This window comes from Panulirus ornatus, chromosome 36 (assembly GCF_036320965.1).
Source record: "Panulirus ornatus isolate Po-2019 chromosome 36, ASM3632096v1, whole genome shotgun sequence".
In the NCBI taxonomy this organism is placed as follows: Eukaryota; Metazoa; Arthropoda; class Malacostraca; order Decapoda; family Palinuridae; genus Panulirus; species Panulirus ornatus.
This window is the reverse complement of record NC_092259.1, coordinates 8,906,279-8,923,803: the sequence shown is the minus strand read 5'-3', so window position 1 is coordinate 8,923,803 and position 17,525 is coordinate 8,906,279. Positions and strand designations below refer to the sequence as shown.

Sequence of the window (17,525 nt, the reverse complement as noted above, 5' to 3'; positions counted from 1 at the left end):
GGATCCTTTTTTGTAGCCATCTAAACTATAGCATCTTAAGTGACTTGTGAGACAGCTCAACACAATTACTGTTAAATATTTTTTCAAAGTATACTACTTATCCAGAGCTACAATTCATGTGCTAACTGAGAAAGTTTGCCTACCCCTGCATTTCCAAATTCTGAGGTATGTATGAAAACTACAGAGGGGTTTTCTGCTTATTAGTATAAAGAAATACATTTTGGATTATAAGATGATTTCCATTTCTTTATTTATGCTTCATCAGGTAAAAAATTGTCATGTACCCAGTTTACATATCTGAAGATATCCAATAGGTAGATGACTGGAGCACTAGGTTGCTACAGCCCAGCTCGGACCCTGAAATAAGAGAAGACAAAGCTTACTGCTGATAGTCTTTTACAATTATTAATACTTGTAAATTATTATTGCTTACAGGACAAAGGCTGATGTAACATACTTGTATAATACAGTTCTTACTATCATCATTAGAATTGACAACTAAGGTAGGAATGTGTGATCTGCTAAGGCACACGACATTCGTTTACTCAGCCAAACTGAGCCTGAATATAAACACAACAAATACACCATATACTCTAGTACCCTAGGAATAAACATACAGAAAAAGAAAAACAAAATTCTCATGACTGAAACAAACTTTACTGTCAAGTAGTTGATAGTGTGTTAGAACCATGAAAGTTAAACTATTCAAAATTGTTGAAGTACTTGATCAGTGAATGCTGGATTTCCAACAAAGCCAAAGAATTTAACCTTTTAATACTTCAGGATTATGGAAACTTTGGTAATGATTTTTTTTTGTGTGTGTGTGTGCATGTGCTTGTGCCATAGTCACATAAATATGCATGATAATTAATTCCCTTAATCTTCTTCACTAGATCATTAAATTTGCCATCACCTAAAAACATACCCACCTCACTGTATCTTGCCTGTGCCTTTTTCTCCACGTTCATGGAAAGCATTTGTGTACGAAAACTGAGGGTCTTAGTTTTCTCAATGAGCTGCTGATATGGAGATACAGCTTGCGTTCCCATCACAACATGACCTTGCTGAGAATCTATCTTAGCATCCAATTTGGCCTGTCGTATAAGATTAACAATCCACCTCTCAGCATCTTTGGGTGTCATGTCCAGCTTCTCTGCCAGCATGCTGTGAAATAATGGAATGCATGTAAATACTGATTTCAAGGTTTAGTCACTAGTTTTCTCTCATTCAAAAAGGACATTTTCAGGAAGAAATCCTGTCATAACTAGGAACTTTTAACTTTTTACAATGGTAAATGAACAAATAGTTTGAAGAATTCAAACAGTCAAAGGCAGTGATCTTAATTCTGCTCCTCTTCTTTATCTACTTCCATCATATATATCAATTCCACGTTAAAAATGAGGGGAAGAGAACTGTATCTAACTTGATTAACGGATATGTACTTATCAATGATTATTCCTTTAGTCATTCACTCTCTACAGTCTGTCTTTAGCTGTAAAAGCCTCAATATTAATTCTGGCCTCAATTTAATGTTTACAGTGTCCCAACCTTTTTTAACTGATGGACAGAAGTACTAACCTACATTTAAGAAAAAGTAGATCTTACAAGCTAACAAACTAGCTGTAAAAAAAGTGAGCTAACAGCTAACATGATTTACGATACAGCACTAAGGTAATATATAAATGTCCCCATGGATGGGGATCAAGGGGGAAGGTTGGAGGTAAGGGTTTGGTGTAAGGCTAGTCACTCAAACCTACACAACTGAATATTCATCTCAGGAGCTTACTTAATACTGATGCACTGATGAATTCTGCAGAACAGTTCGAAGATCATAAGCCTAGCATTCTCAATGAAGTCACTTTGACATGCCACAAGGAAGAAATCATTTTGTAAGACAGCAGCACATTGCTGAAGCTTCTCTTGTGCTGCATCAAAGTCGAAGTCAACATAAAGATGTGCCAGGAATTCTGTGATAGGATCCTTGTATGTGTAGCTCTCTTGCTGAATTACTCTCACAAGGTCCTAAAGTTAAATAACTGTATCATACATGTAATCTTTAAAGGAGTGAAACAATTCATGAATTAAATTTTATATGATAAAAATGCAATTACACTATCAAAAATACAATGGTGCAGATTAGCAATTAGAAGAGTAACTTGATCAACAGGATAGAATTAAGAAAATAAAAATAAGCTAAGAGTTTATGATTAAGAGAGTCCAGTAGCAAAAAACTAACCTTCATTGCAGCCCTCCTACTATTCTTGTTAATGACAACTGCAGTAGCCAAATAGCGAAGGACATGAGGACACATAGTTTGTAAGGCGTTTAGGTATGGCTGTTGGTACAGGAACATCTCAATTATCAGCTCCCGTCCTAGAAATCAATGGAAAACAACAAAAATTTACAAATGCATTTTAGTATATTTTAAATTATTACCTCCCTCACCACCCCATCCATAAACATATACCCTTGCCACAGACCCACCTTTACATGGAACCATTCCCTTTCTATTTACTTGAACACTTCTTAATTTCTTGACAGAAATTCCTCACTAGTAGCCTCCCTCCTACACCACATATATAACTTTCACAAAGCATCTCTAAGAATGCAGTCATATGCTTCCAAATCCATAAAAGCCACTTACAAATTCTTTTGTTTTTCTGTTCATTTCTCACAAAGATTCTTCTAAGTAAACACCTGATTCACACAACTTTTACTTCAACTGGAGCCACATTTTTCCTCCCCAGTCTGATGTTCTGTGAATATCACTACCCCTTATAAAAGCCAGTCGACCATACTACTTACATAGTACATTCAACATACTTATACCTCTGTAATTTGAACATTCTCTTTTGTTCTTTCTGTTGTCTTTATGCTGTGGCACTAACCAGGCTTTCAACCAATGTTTAAGCAGGATAAACAGTCATGATGACATCACTTCAACCAATGTTTAAGCAGGATAAACAGTCATGATGACATCACACACCACTGCCTTTGACCCACCTTCGCCTTGAACCACTGACTCTCATATCCTACTTTCACATGTCTTACTCTCTTGACAGAAACTCCTGGATGCTTTTAGCTTTCCTCCAAAGCCACATTCAGAATTGAATACTGTATTTGTTTACATAAATCATTTATTTATTTCAAATCACATTTAGCTATATAGAAAAGGACTTCATATTGTAAACAGTAGTTGGTGGCTGTGCTGAAGGCTATGCGCACTTACATTGTAACTAAACATCTACAGTACAACTATTTTAGCCTAAAAACTGGCAAAGGCAATCTACTTAATTCCCTGTAACCATCCAAAATCTGATTTCTTTGATTTTGAAGATAAAATTTTTAAATTACCTTTAGGATGATTGAAAAAGACAAAGAGAGACCAGTGTATCAGCCAAGTACGTTGTTGAAGGGCCTGCAGTGGTGGTGATGTAAGATTGCTTTCAATGAATTCCTTAAGACGATTTAGGTCCTCCAGCGAATTTTCCCAGTGCTGGGTCAGAATCTCAGATGCTAGTTTTCCCCAAAGACCATTAAGAAAGTTCTAAAACAAAAATTTAAAGGTATAATGAATATTCAAATCAATTATCATACAATTCATCAACAAAAACTCTCGAGTATACATATGGGCCAATTCATCAGGTCACAAAGAACATTATTTATAACTATATAATATGCCATCTCCATATCAGGAAAATAACATTTAGGTGTACTATACATGATTAATCATATATTGTTTTGGTAACATGCTTCGTCTTATGTCAAAACAAACTATAAATTACAACTAAATTTAGTTCAGATCTGGTAAACAGCACTAGTTGTCATACCTTGTCATTGACAGGTACAAGTCCACGATGGAGATACAAGTAGTCTGCAGCTGCAGTATAGTTACCACATTCATATTGAAATTTTGCATATGAGTATAGGGTATCCAACATCTCTGGATGGAACTGTAAAATATATTTATTTATTTATTATACTTTGTCGCTGTCTCCCGCATTAGCGAGGTGGCGTAAGGAAACAGACGAAAGAATGGCCCAACCCACCCACATACACATGTATATACATACACGTCCACACACTCACATATACATACCTATACATCTCACTGTATACATATATACATACACACATAGACATATACATATATACTCATGTACATGATTCATACTGTCTGCCCTTATTCATTCCCGTCGCCATTCATGAAATAATATATTTCATTTCATGTGTGGCGGGATGGCGGCGGGAATGGATGAAGGTAACATGTATGAATATGTACATGTGTATATATGTATATGTCTGTATGTATATGTATGTATATGTTGAAATGTATAGGTATGTATATGTGCGTGTCTGGGCGTTATGTATATACACGTGTATGTGGGTGGGTTGAGCCATTCTTTCGTCTGTTTCCTTGCGCTACCTCACTATTGCGGAAGACACCATCAAAGTATAAAAAAAAAAAAATGATAATAAGCATGTATGTATGAAAGAAAAGAAAGAAATGTGCATCTGTGATTCAGTTACAAGACATTTATCAAATAAATTGTATCACTGTTGGATCACTATGATGAAATGCTCCACATAGTATCTAAAAGAAAAAAATATATATCCAGTTTACAAAGCATGTCGCTCTCTCAAATATGCAAATCCATTTGGGTGGCTAGTGGAGAATATCATATCTGCACAATCCTATCACTACACTTCTCCATACACTGCTAAATCTTATCTTTCTTAAGTGTAATACATAGTCAAGGATATTAATAAAATATGACATGGTTTTGGAATCATACAGCATTTCCTCAGAGTCAGCACTCATAAACAAAGGTACACCTGACAAAAGCAGCTTAAATTACTTATATCTTGACATATATAAATACTCAAGTGTATATCTTTATGTAGATGAAAATGACCTCAGTGTATTTTTTAAGTAATTCGAAGTCCTTTTAGAATATGATAAACTGCAAACCCTGTTATGGACTTTTTCCAGTGCTATATTAGAGGTTTGTTCTACTTACATCATGGTTTTCCATTAGATATTGCATAAGGGTGCGTTGATCACGAGAAGTCTGCATCTGCTTCTGTACATCACTATCACCGAAGATTTTGAAGATGGGATCAGTTTCCATCTAAAAAATTAAAATAATAATAATAATAACGATAATAAAATTCAATATGAAACCATGGAGATGTCTTACTTGATGTAAGCACTTAAACGAAAAATATTTTCCGTACATACAATCCTAAAAGTAAGTTGTTTTGTATTATCTAAACTCCCTCATTCAATGTGTTTCAACTTAAGAGTAAACCATGTTTTAGGCTTAGATGTTCACTGTTTCTTATATACGTAGAATTTATCTTACATGTAATGATAGTTAACTATTAAAACTATTAACTCAGCAGAGATAATGCATGTAAGGAAGCCTGTCAAGGACTTTTCTTTGAAAATAGCCCCTAAATTATGTTTTCAACTGCATGTGTAGGAAGCAATGTATTCAAAAACTAATAATAATGAAATATATTACTCTACAACCACTAAAAGTTTGAGACATTTTTCAGACATTTATACTAGAGATAAATACATTTTATAAAATGTTTTTTCTATCAATCATTACTCCGTTCCCAGTTCCCTGGGGTGGACCAAACATTCCCCAAAAATCACAAACACATCCTTAAGTGCATAGGGTTGATAAAGAAGTGTATTAACATTAATTCTTTTCTCCTATCCTATTCTTTTTCTTACAGATACTTTGCAAGATAAAAAGTTCTGGCATTATTAAGAGTAAGAGAGATGCAGCTTCAACGTTCTCTTTGCAACATTTATATTATCTCAACTTATCCTCTGCAACTTGGCCTTTTCAAAAGGTTAGTGTCACTCATAAACAGCAGTTTTGTAGTTGCCATGTTTAGCATTAGTTGCCACAACTGAAAATTGTAGAAGACAAAATCTAGATTATGTGGTTAAATTATTTCAATCGGTGACAGTTTTGAATTTATGAAATTTGCCATGCTTTCAAATTTTAGTTCTACTGCCATGAAAAATTAGAAATGAAAAAATATAAATGTACTTTTCATTAATTTCATAATATAAACACACTGAGACACTAGGGGAAACAGCATATCAGTGCTTGACATCCAAAGTAGCATTTCAGTCAAGGGTTTCTTCCATGCACTGATTCATTCCTTAAAACTGAAGGAAAAGATTCCTAAATATAGTCAGAGAGAGAGAGAGAGAGAGAGAGAGAGAGAGAGAGAGAGAGAGAGAGAGAGAGAGAGTAGAACATCCCTTGACTCAACACTATAGAAATCCTTACTGGAATAACATACATTACAATATTTAAAATCCAGTAAAATATTGGTGCCTTCAGAAACCAGAGGGAAGTGAATGAACATGCAGGACCAAAGAATCTTCAGTTTATTTGGGGGAAACATAAAGTACATCATGGAGAGACCTTTGTGTAGTTTCAAGAAAGACCTGAAAAAGTTCCTTACATCTATACAGAAGCATCAACACTCAGTAACTGGATGTTATAAAGTTCACACATAGTCAGACATGAAGAAATCTTTTGATACTGTTTTAAGCATTATACTTTAGTTTATGACAATTTAATTGAAGAAAGAGTCAACAACCATTATATTCTATGAATATTCTGAATATCATATGATGGTAGCATATGAATTTCAACTGATTGTCTTCAGTGGAGGCATTTTGTGCAGCTTGGATTGTAAAGCTGTGAGTACATGTCTTTCTTCAATGATGCACATTTCAATTAAGTTATGGATATGCACGATGGATGTTGTATGCACTTGATCAACCCTATAGAAATGGAGGTACAATGACCGACAACAGAATACACAAAACTTAGGTATTCTTGAATATCCTTCAATACAGAAGTCAGAATATCAGTCTTTTATTAGTTTTTTCAGATATACTTAATGAAAGGAATGAATGATATAGTTGAATCAGTTTTATCTTCATTGAGGATATACATTAATTTTCATCAAAACTGCACCATGCTGCTAAATCCCTGCATAACTACAATATAACCAAAGCTTACATCCTGTGACTGACATAATCCTACTATCAAGTATCACTTTTGGATCATATTCCCTTCTCCCAGCCGACAACCAGTAAAAATAAGACACCTGTGCAAGGCATGCCTCTTACTAACATACAGTGTAAGTTAGGTTTTTTAATTTTATTTTTGCTGTCATATATATAGAATTTATTAAAAAAGGGGGTGACTGTATTGTTGACTGGTTGGTAAGGTTATTTAATGTATGTATGACTCATGGTGAGGTGCCTGAGGATTAGCGGAATGCGTGCATAGTGCCATTGTACAAAGGCAATGGGGATAAGAGTGAGTGCTCAAATTACAGAGGTATAAGTTTGTTGAGTATTCCTGGTAAATTATATGGGAGGGTATTGATTGAGAGGGTGAAGGCATGTACAGAGCATCAGATTGGGGAAGAGCAGTGTGGTTTCAGAAGTGGTAGAGGATGTGTGGATCAGGTGTTTGCTTTGAAGAATGTATGTGAGAAATACTTAGAAAAGCAAATGGATTTGTATGTAGCATTTATGGATCTGGAGAAGGCATATGATAGAGTTGATAGAGATGCTCTGTGGAAGGTATTAAGAATATATGGTGTGGGAGGAAAGTTGTTAGAAGCAGTGAAAAGTTTTTATCGAGGATGTAAGGCATGTGTACGTGTAGGAAGAGAGGAAAGTGATTGGTTCTCAGTGAATGTAGGTTTGCGGCAGGGGTGTGTGATGTCTCCATGGTTGTTTAATTTGTTTATGGATGGGGTTGTTAGGGAGGTAAATGCAAGAGTTTTGGAAAGAGGGGCAAGTATGAAGTCTGTTGGGGATGAGAGAGCTTGGGAAGTGAGTCAGTTGTTGTTCACTGATGATACAGCACTGGTGGCTGATTCATGTGAGAAACTGCAGAAGCTGGTGACTGAGTTTGGAAAAGTGTGTGGAAGAAGAAAGTTAAGAGTAAATGTGAATAAGAGCAAGGTTATTAGGTACAGTAGGGTTGAGGGTCAAGTCAATTGGGAGGTGAGTTTGAATGGAGAAAAACTGGAGGAAGTGAAGTGTTTTAGATATCTGGGAGTGGATCTGGCAGCGGATGGAACCATGGAAGCGGAGGTGGATCATAGGATGGGGGAGGGGGCGAAAATCCTGGGGGCCTTGAAGAATGTGTGGAAGTCGAGAACATTATCTCGGAAAGCAAAAATGGGTATGTTTGAAGGAATAGTGGTTCCAACAATGTTGTATGGTTGCGAGGCGTGGGCTATGGATAGAGTTGTGCGCAGGAGGATGGATGTGCTGGAAATGAGATGTTTGAGGACAATGTGTGGTGTGAGGTGGTTTGATCGAGTGAGCAACGTAAGGGTAAGAGAGATGTGTGGAAATAAAAAGAGCGTGGTTGAGAGAGCAGAAGAGGGTGTTTTGAAGTGGTTTGGGCATATGGAGAGGATGAGTGAGGAAAGATTGACCAAGAGGATATATGTGTCGGAGGTGGAGGGAACAAGGAGAAGAGGGAGACCAAATTGGAGGTGGAAAGATGGAGTGAAAAAGATTTTGTGTGATCGGGGCCTGAACATGCAGGAGGGTGAAAGGAGGGCAAGGAATAGAGTGAATTGGAGCGATGTGGTATACCGGGGTTGACGTGCTGTCAGTGGATTAAATCAAGGCATGTGAAGCGTCTGGGGTAAACCATGGAAAGCTGTGTAGGTATGTATATTTGCGTGTGTGGGCGTATGTATATACATGTGTATGGGGGGGGTTGGGCCATTTCTTTCGTCTGTTTCCTTGCGCTACCTCGCAAACGCGGGAGACAGCGACAAAGTATAATAAATAATAATAATATATATAGAAACACTTCAACTGTACATTTATGATTATATTATGTAAACATTAGAAAAATTATTTAATCCACTGAATTAGCGATAGTGCTGCATGGCTATCTCACTCACAGCTGTAGAGTAAGCATGCTGTTAATCACTGCAATTATACAATGATGTTTTGTCCGATAGTCAGCTAAATGTAGCTTGAATTAAAGTATGACTGAGCAGTATAAATAGTGGAACCCATTGTTTAATTTTCTCAAATTTATGTCTTTTTAAAAATTTATTAGATGAGGAAAGTCAGAGTTCCAAATTGTAAGAAAATCTTATCATAACTCAATTGTATCAGCTTAATTTTTGTATTCAAATTCTGTTTTGTAAAAACCTTTATAGTTGATGCGACTTCAATAACTTAACAAAAAGTCCCATGGTTTTATCTGTGAATTATCTCACAGATCATACCTTTTCTGTCATTTGCTACAGTCACCTAAGTTCTCCAACACTGTATTTGGCTTCATTTAAACATAAAACCTCTGACTTGGAATTTCTCAATGAGTGAAAAATTTGGATATTACATCTTAATTATAAAGAAGCTGTGAAAACAATGTCTACATTTCTGTATGTGAAATACTGGATATATTTTTCCATCATACAGATTTGAGAACTTGGCAATTTCAGTAGAAAAGAAGTTGATATAAAAAATTCAAGTTTCCCCAGCCAGGACTCAGGCATTACTAATCCAATCATGTTCAGAACATATAATACTGATTCTTCAGGTTTCATAACCTTTTAATTGGCACTATCCAGGTTCTTGAGGAAACTAACATTTGGCATTACTGCAAGTTATATTTCAAAATACAGGTACTCAGTAATGTCATTTGTATTGAAAAGCATATTTAAGAAAAAAAGCTTTTAATGAATGTGAGTTGGGAAGATTTAATTAAGTATACATGCATAAACTAATTCTGTAAAAAATTTCTTTACCTGTAGGCGCTTCAGTTCAGACACAACGCGAGACCTACGTTTTGGCATCTCGTCTGGAACAGGTTGGTCAGGGTGGAGAGATGAATAGATGTCCGTGGCAAAATCTAACATGTTTGTGCTAGACAGCAGATCTAACTTTGCCCTTTCAAGATCTGTCACATCATATATCTGAAAAGTGTTACAGGGATCTTGATTCCTAGCTTTCATTACTGCATTAGTTGAATAACCAGCACATAACCAGTACTTTACATAATTGTTTAAATGAAACATACAGACCTTTGAATTTAGCTTTCCTGTTTCCATATCAGATGCCATACCCTATTACCTGATTTTGTTTCAGTGCATACTGCTACACCAAACCATTTCATTAGTAAACTATATAAAATACAGCACAACAAACACTAGTTTATGTAATTGTCATAATAATAAAATTTCTACCTGTAGTTTCATTATTTCAATTATTACTAAGTGGTTATGGTAGCAAGTAAGGGACCACATATGTTTGAGTGCATTGGAATGTATTCCGTGGGGAACTACTATTAATGAATGTCTACACTGACATTAATATATTTTGACAACTCTGAAGGAAAATACTGTGCAGTTCCACTGAAACATAAATGTCTCAAGGAGCAAATGAACAGAAATTTTTTTTTAATGTTTTGTGACATCTGAATTGTGACATGATTCTTCTGTTTTCTACTTGCTTTAAATACATGCATGGTATTTTCCTTGAGAAAATACTCTTAAAGATAGCAAGGTCTTGTAAAAGATGTTCTCCGAGTATTCCAGATTTTCTGTTTCTGAAGGAAAATGAAGATTTTCTCATTGGGTTTGTTGTATAAGGTTTGTTTGATTTGGTTAGTTGAGAGTGGGGTAAGGGTTTTGGAATTATATTTTTTCTTATGAGACTTTCCGTTACCATTAAATGACCAATTTTTCTTTTCCCTTCCCTCCATCAACAGTAAGTTCAAGAGTTAGTATTGTTAATATTACCTATCACCTGAATAGGCCCCAGCATCCTCATAAACCCTGTGAACATATGTTTGTTGAGTCAAATTCACATGCAAAAAGTCTATGCCCTTACAGTGTAATTTTACAATCATCTATTTATTTGCAGTGTCATTTAATGACTAATTACATTACCATACTGGTTGTTATCATTAGTGCCTGAATTTGCAGATTACCATAAAACTTCATTTAACGTAGTATGGCCTTGGAACCCATAGGCTTCAAATAATGAGAGTAAATGTTTTAGCATGTTATACTCAAAAGCTGATCATTCTGAAGGGTGCCTGATGCCAAGGAACCTGGAACAACTGTCAGTTAAAAAGTGGGGTAAAGGGTTAAAGTTATGAAATTATGGTGGTAAAAGACAAACTACATTACCTGCCTCTAACTGGGGTAATATGCAATGGGATAGTATATGTGATCAGAATAAATATGAATGTCTAAACTTTAATTTAATATATATTTTCACTGAACCAAATTTGATTTTAACTTGTATAGGTACCACAAAAATAACGTTCTGGCCGGTATCATAAATGTAAACATTGGGTTGCTCTCCAGCCTGACACTCTGTTCTCGGATATGGCGGATGTTAACCCCAGTTTCATTCTTTCGTTTAGCACATCTTGACTAATAGCAACTTACTTTTTTGACAGTTAAGAATTCCATGAGCGGGAAGACCAGATGCCGGTCCAAAAACGGCCCTAACTTTGAGGTTAGGTCGTACTCCGCCATGTTTGGTTAGTGTAGGAAACGTGAGTAAGACGCGAGGTTAAAGTTTATTTTCATTTTTCATATTGTATTACATTATTATTCATTATATATCTTTGAGATTACAATAAAAAATAGTGTAACGCATTCGTTATACAATAATCGCTAAGTAACGTATTGGAAGGCTTGGGATTTTTTTTATACCAGCACACAGTATGATACACTAGTAATGATTATTGTGAAATACAGCATAGGAGTATCCAGGAGACAATATGTCTGTAATTCGAGAATCTCTTTTGCTGGTAATGATTACAGTGTGAAATTAATAATATTTATTTTCTTTTCGTACATAAAATGCTTGCCGATTATTTACAAAAAAAAAAAAAAAAATGAACTGCATTCAGTTCCTTGATTATTGAATTTGTCTATTGGTTACACTGGACATATACATGACATGGCAGCCACAACGTAGGATAATAAGATTTAATACAGAACTCAGTTGAAGGCGTAATTATAACTTCAGTAATTTCCAGTCAGTAACTGTTTTAGAATGTATTAGAATATCAACAGGTTTCTCGTAAAAAAATGGTAGTGTCATTACAGGGGCAAAGCTATATATATATATTCTATGTCATAAACGAAGGAAGAGGATGCTGTATAGTGGTGATGATGTAGAAGTGTGTCGTCTAATCTGACACTTTCTCAAGGGCCTGTGACGTAGAACGAAAACATTTTCATCCAGTACTACTGGAAGTCATCTTGCCTCGCATCTGATGACTATCATTCTGTATATTTTTATCGTTTTGTGCTCTTTTTTTTCTTGAGATTGATTAAAAGAAAGATTCACATTTATTACTGATTTCTCAAAGAACGTCGCCTAAACGTAAATTGGTAGTGCATATGTTTTCACGTTGCAGTTAGTTTTTATAGCAGAATCTTATTTGTAATAGTTTATCTTTAAATTTTTTAATAATTATTTGTATTATTTTACTTGGATCCTTAATTTTTGACGAGGAATATTGCAACACGATCAGATACTACCTGTTATTTTCTTAAATGCTGAAATTCCCTACTGGAAAAATTGTATTCATCCAATTTATTTTGTTCAGCAAAAGAACTGCATTATCACCTAATGAATAAGCTTTCTGTCTAGAGCACACTGTGTCTTTCCCTTCAAAAATAGTTTCATGTAATTATGGTATTGCGAACTGGAGCAGATAACGTGACAAATTTCCAAAAACGTCGAGATACTAATGATTATAATCTCACACTTCGTGCAAGAGCCGTTGTTTGAAAAAAAAAAAAAAAGATATTTGCAGATGCCACATTCGGAAATAACCGAAGACTTTACACGCATAGTCTTCGATTTATAACTACAGACTCAAACATACAGCGTGCCTGCGATGGAAGCATGTCTAATAATGTATTTCAGATTAGTTATTTTGGAATTAAAAACGGCCACTGACAACCGAGCATTACTAGAATATACATTACGAATGATGTGGGAAGTTACAGATGTCATGGGAGATGCACGTAATCATAGCAGACCTTATTCCTTCCCCACTATACGTAACACAGGACACTCCTTGTCTCCAGTCCCATGTTGCTACGGGACGTAACCTTTCTGCTTGTCATGTCACACAAGGCCTTGCTCTTCTTTGAGGTTTTGTTACAGAGAGCTGTACCCTTCCCTCGTATCATGCAACAGAGGGCCTTGCCCTTCCTGCATGTCATTTTACTGCCCCTCCTTACACGATCCACCCGGCACGACCCACGCTGCACGACCCACTTTGTACGGCTCAGTTTTTGCCCAAATTGTTTTTCTTTTTCATGAGTGGCAAGCGTTGGCTGAACACATGTCACCATGGCTACACACACACACACACACACACACACACACACATGAGGTTTCCCTGATATATCATGCAGGCTTCTCATGAGGCTGCGGTGAGCGATGCCATGCACTACCAGACATAAGCCTTTTCCTACATCCTTCTTGGTGTCAGGAGATATATTATTGCGCCCTAGGGTTAGCGAACAGACCCGTCTACCATCTGACATTCTTAAAACACTAGATGATTTAGATCACGCTAACGAATTAATTTTGTTTTTCCTGGAAATACCTTGCAAGACAAGAAACTGCTTTAGCAAGGCTTCAGTCGTGGCCTCGGTAAAAATGCTGTTTCTTATGTGTCGTAGCGTTGCCAGGGGTGCGTTGCTCTAGGGTTTTTTTTTATGTGGCGGCGAGCAACCCCAGTGGTTGCTATGCCTTGGAATTATTTATATCCCGGTTCACCCGTGTGTACCTCATGGTGCATGATTGCTCGTGTGAGTGATGGTGTGTGGCTCCCACATAGTCGCACGCCCAACGCGCACACAAGATACCACACACACACACACACACACACACACACACACACACACACACACACACACACAAACTGGGCCCTGTGGTGTAATAGCGTTACTGACCTTGAGTCAGAGCGGGGCCCCATCAGCCGGCCCACACCCAACTCAGGCGTGGGTCCTCCCCTCGCGGCTGGTCGATGACTACCTGGCTTAGGCTGGTGTATGTTTGTTTATACATTCATAGGAGTGAAGGCATGGTACATAAGGGTAAAACTCTCCATCTTTAATGAAATGCATACCTTGTCACGGATGTTGGTATATCTGATTCTGGTATCCTTTAACATGAACTGATGGCATAGATAGATATCTTTAATTGTACCACGAGAGAGAGAGAGAGAGAGAGAGAGAGAGAGAGAGAGAGAGAGAGAGAGAGAGAGAGAGAGAGAGAGAGAGAGAGAGACGTTGCGTGCTTGGTGATCATGGCCTAGGTGGTTCAGCTTAGTGGTGTCGGACCCGCGGGAACCAAGGCATCAAGCACCACAGGTTCTCGCCCATTAAACCTCTCTCTCTCTCTCTCTCTCTCTCTCTCTCTCTCTCTCTCTCTCTCTCTCTCTCTCTCTCTCTCTCTCTCTCCTTTAACACGTTTAGGATTGGGAAGAGAAGTCAGATAAGAGACAAAGAGGAGAGAGGAAATGCATGATGTAGGTTCAACGAATGCTTGTGTCGCATTATGGTTAATCAAATGTCTCCCGTACACTAGCAAGCGCGTCTTGCAACAACGATTGACAAGGTGGACAGATCCGCTGTGGGATATACCAAGAGTCCATCCATCCTTCATACAGGAGTATATCCTCTCTGATTAACGCTGAGAATATGTCAGCTGGGGAACTGGTCTTAGAAAGTGGTACATCCTTGGCCTGCATAAGAGGTTTGGATGTAACGAACAGCGTGGGTGAAAAAGGCCTCGTTGTTGTACTGGCCAATGACCCGTTGGACGAGCTAATCTTTACAATAAAACACTGCCATGACTTTACTGCCGGTCTGGCTGATAGCGACTGTGTCTTTACTAACGGCTGACTGAAAACGGCTGAGGCTTTACTAACGGCTGACTGATAACGGGCGAAGCTTTACTGACGCGGTCCCTAGTTTAGCTAGCTCACTTTTAGGCCCTGTGACGTCACATGCACGCCAGCCTGCACTAGGGTATCTGCGGTGGTGCAGATAAACTGTTGCCAGTGGAACGCCTCTCCAGTTCCAAGTGTCGGTGATGACAAACACGATGGGAGAGCGTGCAACATTTTTGGTCGAGATTCTCAAACATTTGTCTATTATTATTATTATTATTATTATTATTATTATTATTATTATTATTATTGTTATTATTATTATTATTATTATTGTTGTTGTTTTGTTGTTATTTTATTATTCTAATATTATTAGTGTCGTTGTTATTGTTATGTTAACGGCTTCATAAGTTACAGCGTAGACACGTACGTACATGGTAGGGGTGAAGGATGTCTGTTTAATGACTCGGGGACGTGTAGGTGTGGAATCGGCGATATGTTGGTACCCAGTTCGTCTTGCGTCATGGTACATACATTCGCCTAACAGTACACACAGTGGTACGGTACTAGTTTATGGCACTTGACTCACGAGCAGTTAAATAAAGTAAATCTGAAGACCAGGTCAATAAATCTTACGATAAGTTCGTTTCATAATTAGTGCAGTAATGTTATGATGACATCTCTCAGGTTATATATATATATATATATATATATATATATATATATATATATATATATATATATATATATATATATATATTCCTATGAGTCCACGGGGAAAATGAAACACGAAAAGTTCCCAAGTGCACTTTCGTGTAATAATCACTTCATCAGGGGAGACACAAGAGAGAAATATAAGTCAGTTGATATACATCGAAGAGACGAAGCTAGGACGCCATTTGGTAAACATGTGATATATATATAAATATAAATATATATATATATATATATATATATATATATATATATATATATATATATATATATATATATGTATGTGTGTGTGTGTGTGTGTGTGTGTGTGTGCGTGTCATACGCAGTAGTGTAGTGTGACAGTCTGAGGCGCTGTTGGCAGTATGTAAAGTCCTTGAGTTTGGAGGTATGATCTTTAGGCATGATGGCGTACCCTGGTCAAAATGTCATGCCATTACAATGAAAAGGGTCCTGCCGTTGTGCTCAAGACAGGAATGTGTTATTCAAAGATGGAACCTAGCAAAGGATAGTACGATGCGCTGTATTTTAGGTTGCTTATAAATGCTGTACAAAAGAATGCAAGCCATTTGATCCTTTCGAGGCTGTGATGGTGGTATAAGAGATCACTAACGACGAACTGCGTCTCAAAAGAACAAAAAAGAACAAGGAAAGCAAACATGATTTGAGAAATGTCTGAAAACTATTACAACTCACGGAGACGCGTTTTTAAAAACTCAGTCGGATTGAAGCTAATATTTTTTTCCTCAGCACTTCTCTGATCTTGCATTCACTTACTTCCACTGATAATCATCTTTACATTTACAGTCCTTTTAGAAATGATTACGTTGACATGTACGAAGTATAAAAGAAAATGCATTTTATTGCCAGGAATGAAATCAGACTGATGTATCCTAAATCCGAGACCCTTTTCAACCTCTTGTTCTCTAAACTGAATAAATTAAGGCCGACTTTCTTAGAATATTCCTCAGACCGTGAATCATCGTGTTAGCTCGCTGTTGTAGTTTTGATTTTTTTTATTCCAGGTAGGGGCGACCACATACTCTTTTTTTTTTCTTTTTTTAAGTAGGGCAACCAAATGCTCCCTTGATGCCTTACATTTATTTTTCACATGCCTTTACTGCCTAAAAAGGCGCTACTTAAATGGCTGTCACTTAGTTTCCTGATTCGTTATATGGCTCGATTGTTTTTTCATAACAGCCGTATCATCATCGTTTTCCCTGCAGGTGTAAGATATTCATTATAGATATGAACATCGATGAACTTATTCGCAGCTGTTGCGATTTAGGTTTTGATGTAGCTGCTCTTTACTAGTGCAGCTGCTGCGTATCATATCAATAGTCACGAACATTACCCTCCTTTTAAAACCATCTTTTTTTTTTTTCTATTTTTCTTCCTTGATAATTAAGTTCAAGGAAAGAGTTGTCATAAACGGTTATAACGAATGCGTTAAATATAATGCGGTCATCAACTCAGTTATGAACATGTGAACGTTATGGTTCACATGGTTAACGAACTGGACAAGCTTGTGTTTCGAGTCGCATTCAAATTTCATTGCATCTTACAAGTCTAGAAGAATATATGTGTACATCTAAGTCCCAAGATATTATCTTATGAAACCTGTTAGGAAGATAAGATTATCCCAGCAAGTTCTATCGCACACATCTGGAAGTGAGTCACTGACACGTGGCATATAAAACATACCAGCCATAATGCCTTTTTGTAGATGAAGTTTCTTAACACCCCGCGTTTTTCTCATGAAATTTGGAAATATTTATCATACTAAATACCCATAAGCAACAGGGGGCAATATAATATTTTTCTTTTCTTTTAAGAACGTAAGACTAG

General features: G+C 36.8%; 1 protein-coding gene and 1 long non-coding RNA gene across 2 annotated transcripts in view; one reads left to right on the top strand and one right to left on the bottom strand.

Moving 5' to 3' along the window:
* The window catches only part of LOC139760304 (uncharacterized), a 37,973-nt gene extending 31,694 nt beyond the window's left edge, over nt 1-6,279 (top strand). The window contains exon 3 of the long non-coding RNA XR_011715307.1: nt 5,749-6,279. This is a non-coding gene — a long non-coding RNA (uncharacterized lncRNA). The remainder of the gene's footprint in view (nt 1-5,748) is intronic.
* eIF3e (eukaryotic translation initiation factor 3 subunit e) lies at nt 186-11,638 on the bottom strand. The gene is made up of 9 exons (XM_071683283.1): nt 11,488-11,638; nt 9,838-10,005; nt 5,022-5,132; nt 3,831-3,953; nt 3,355-3,547; nt 2,237-2,373; nt 1,787-2,022; nt 930-1,164; nt 186-357 (listed from the first exon to the last, which is right to left on the bottom strand). Exons 1-9 carry the CDS (start codon nt 11,575-11,577, stop codon nt 331-333), a joined length of 1,320 nt encoding a protein of 439 aa, XP_071539384.1. The 5' UTR covers nt 11,578-11,638; the 3' UTR covers nt 186-330.
* Between the last annotated feature and the right edge of the window lie 5,887 nt (nt 11,639-17,525).

Bases quoted from the DNA above. Each gene is read 5' to 3' on its own strand.
- eIF3e (XM_071683283.1), bottom strand. From the start codon at position 11,577: ATGGCGGAGTACGACCTAACCTCAAAGTTAGGGCCGTTTTTGGACCGG. The intron at 3,954-5,021 runs GTAAGTAGAACA...TATATTTTACAG, and splicing joins ATCTAATGGAAAACCATGAT to TTCCATCCAGAGATGTTGGA. The intron at 2,023-2,236 runs GTTAGTTTTTTG...ATTTAACTTTAG, and splicing joins GTAGGAGGGCTGCAATGAAG to GACCTTGTGAGAGTAATTCA.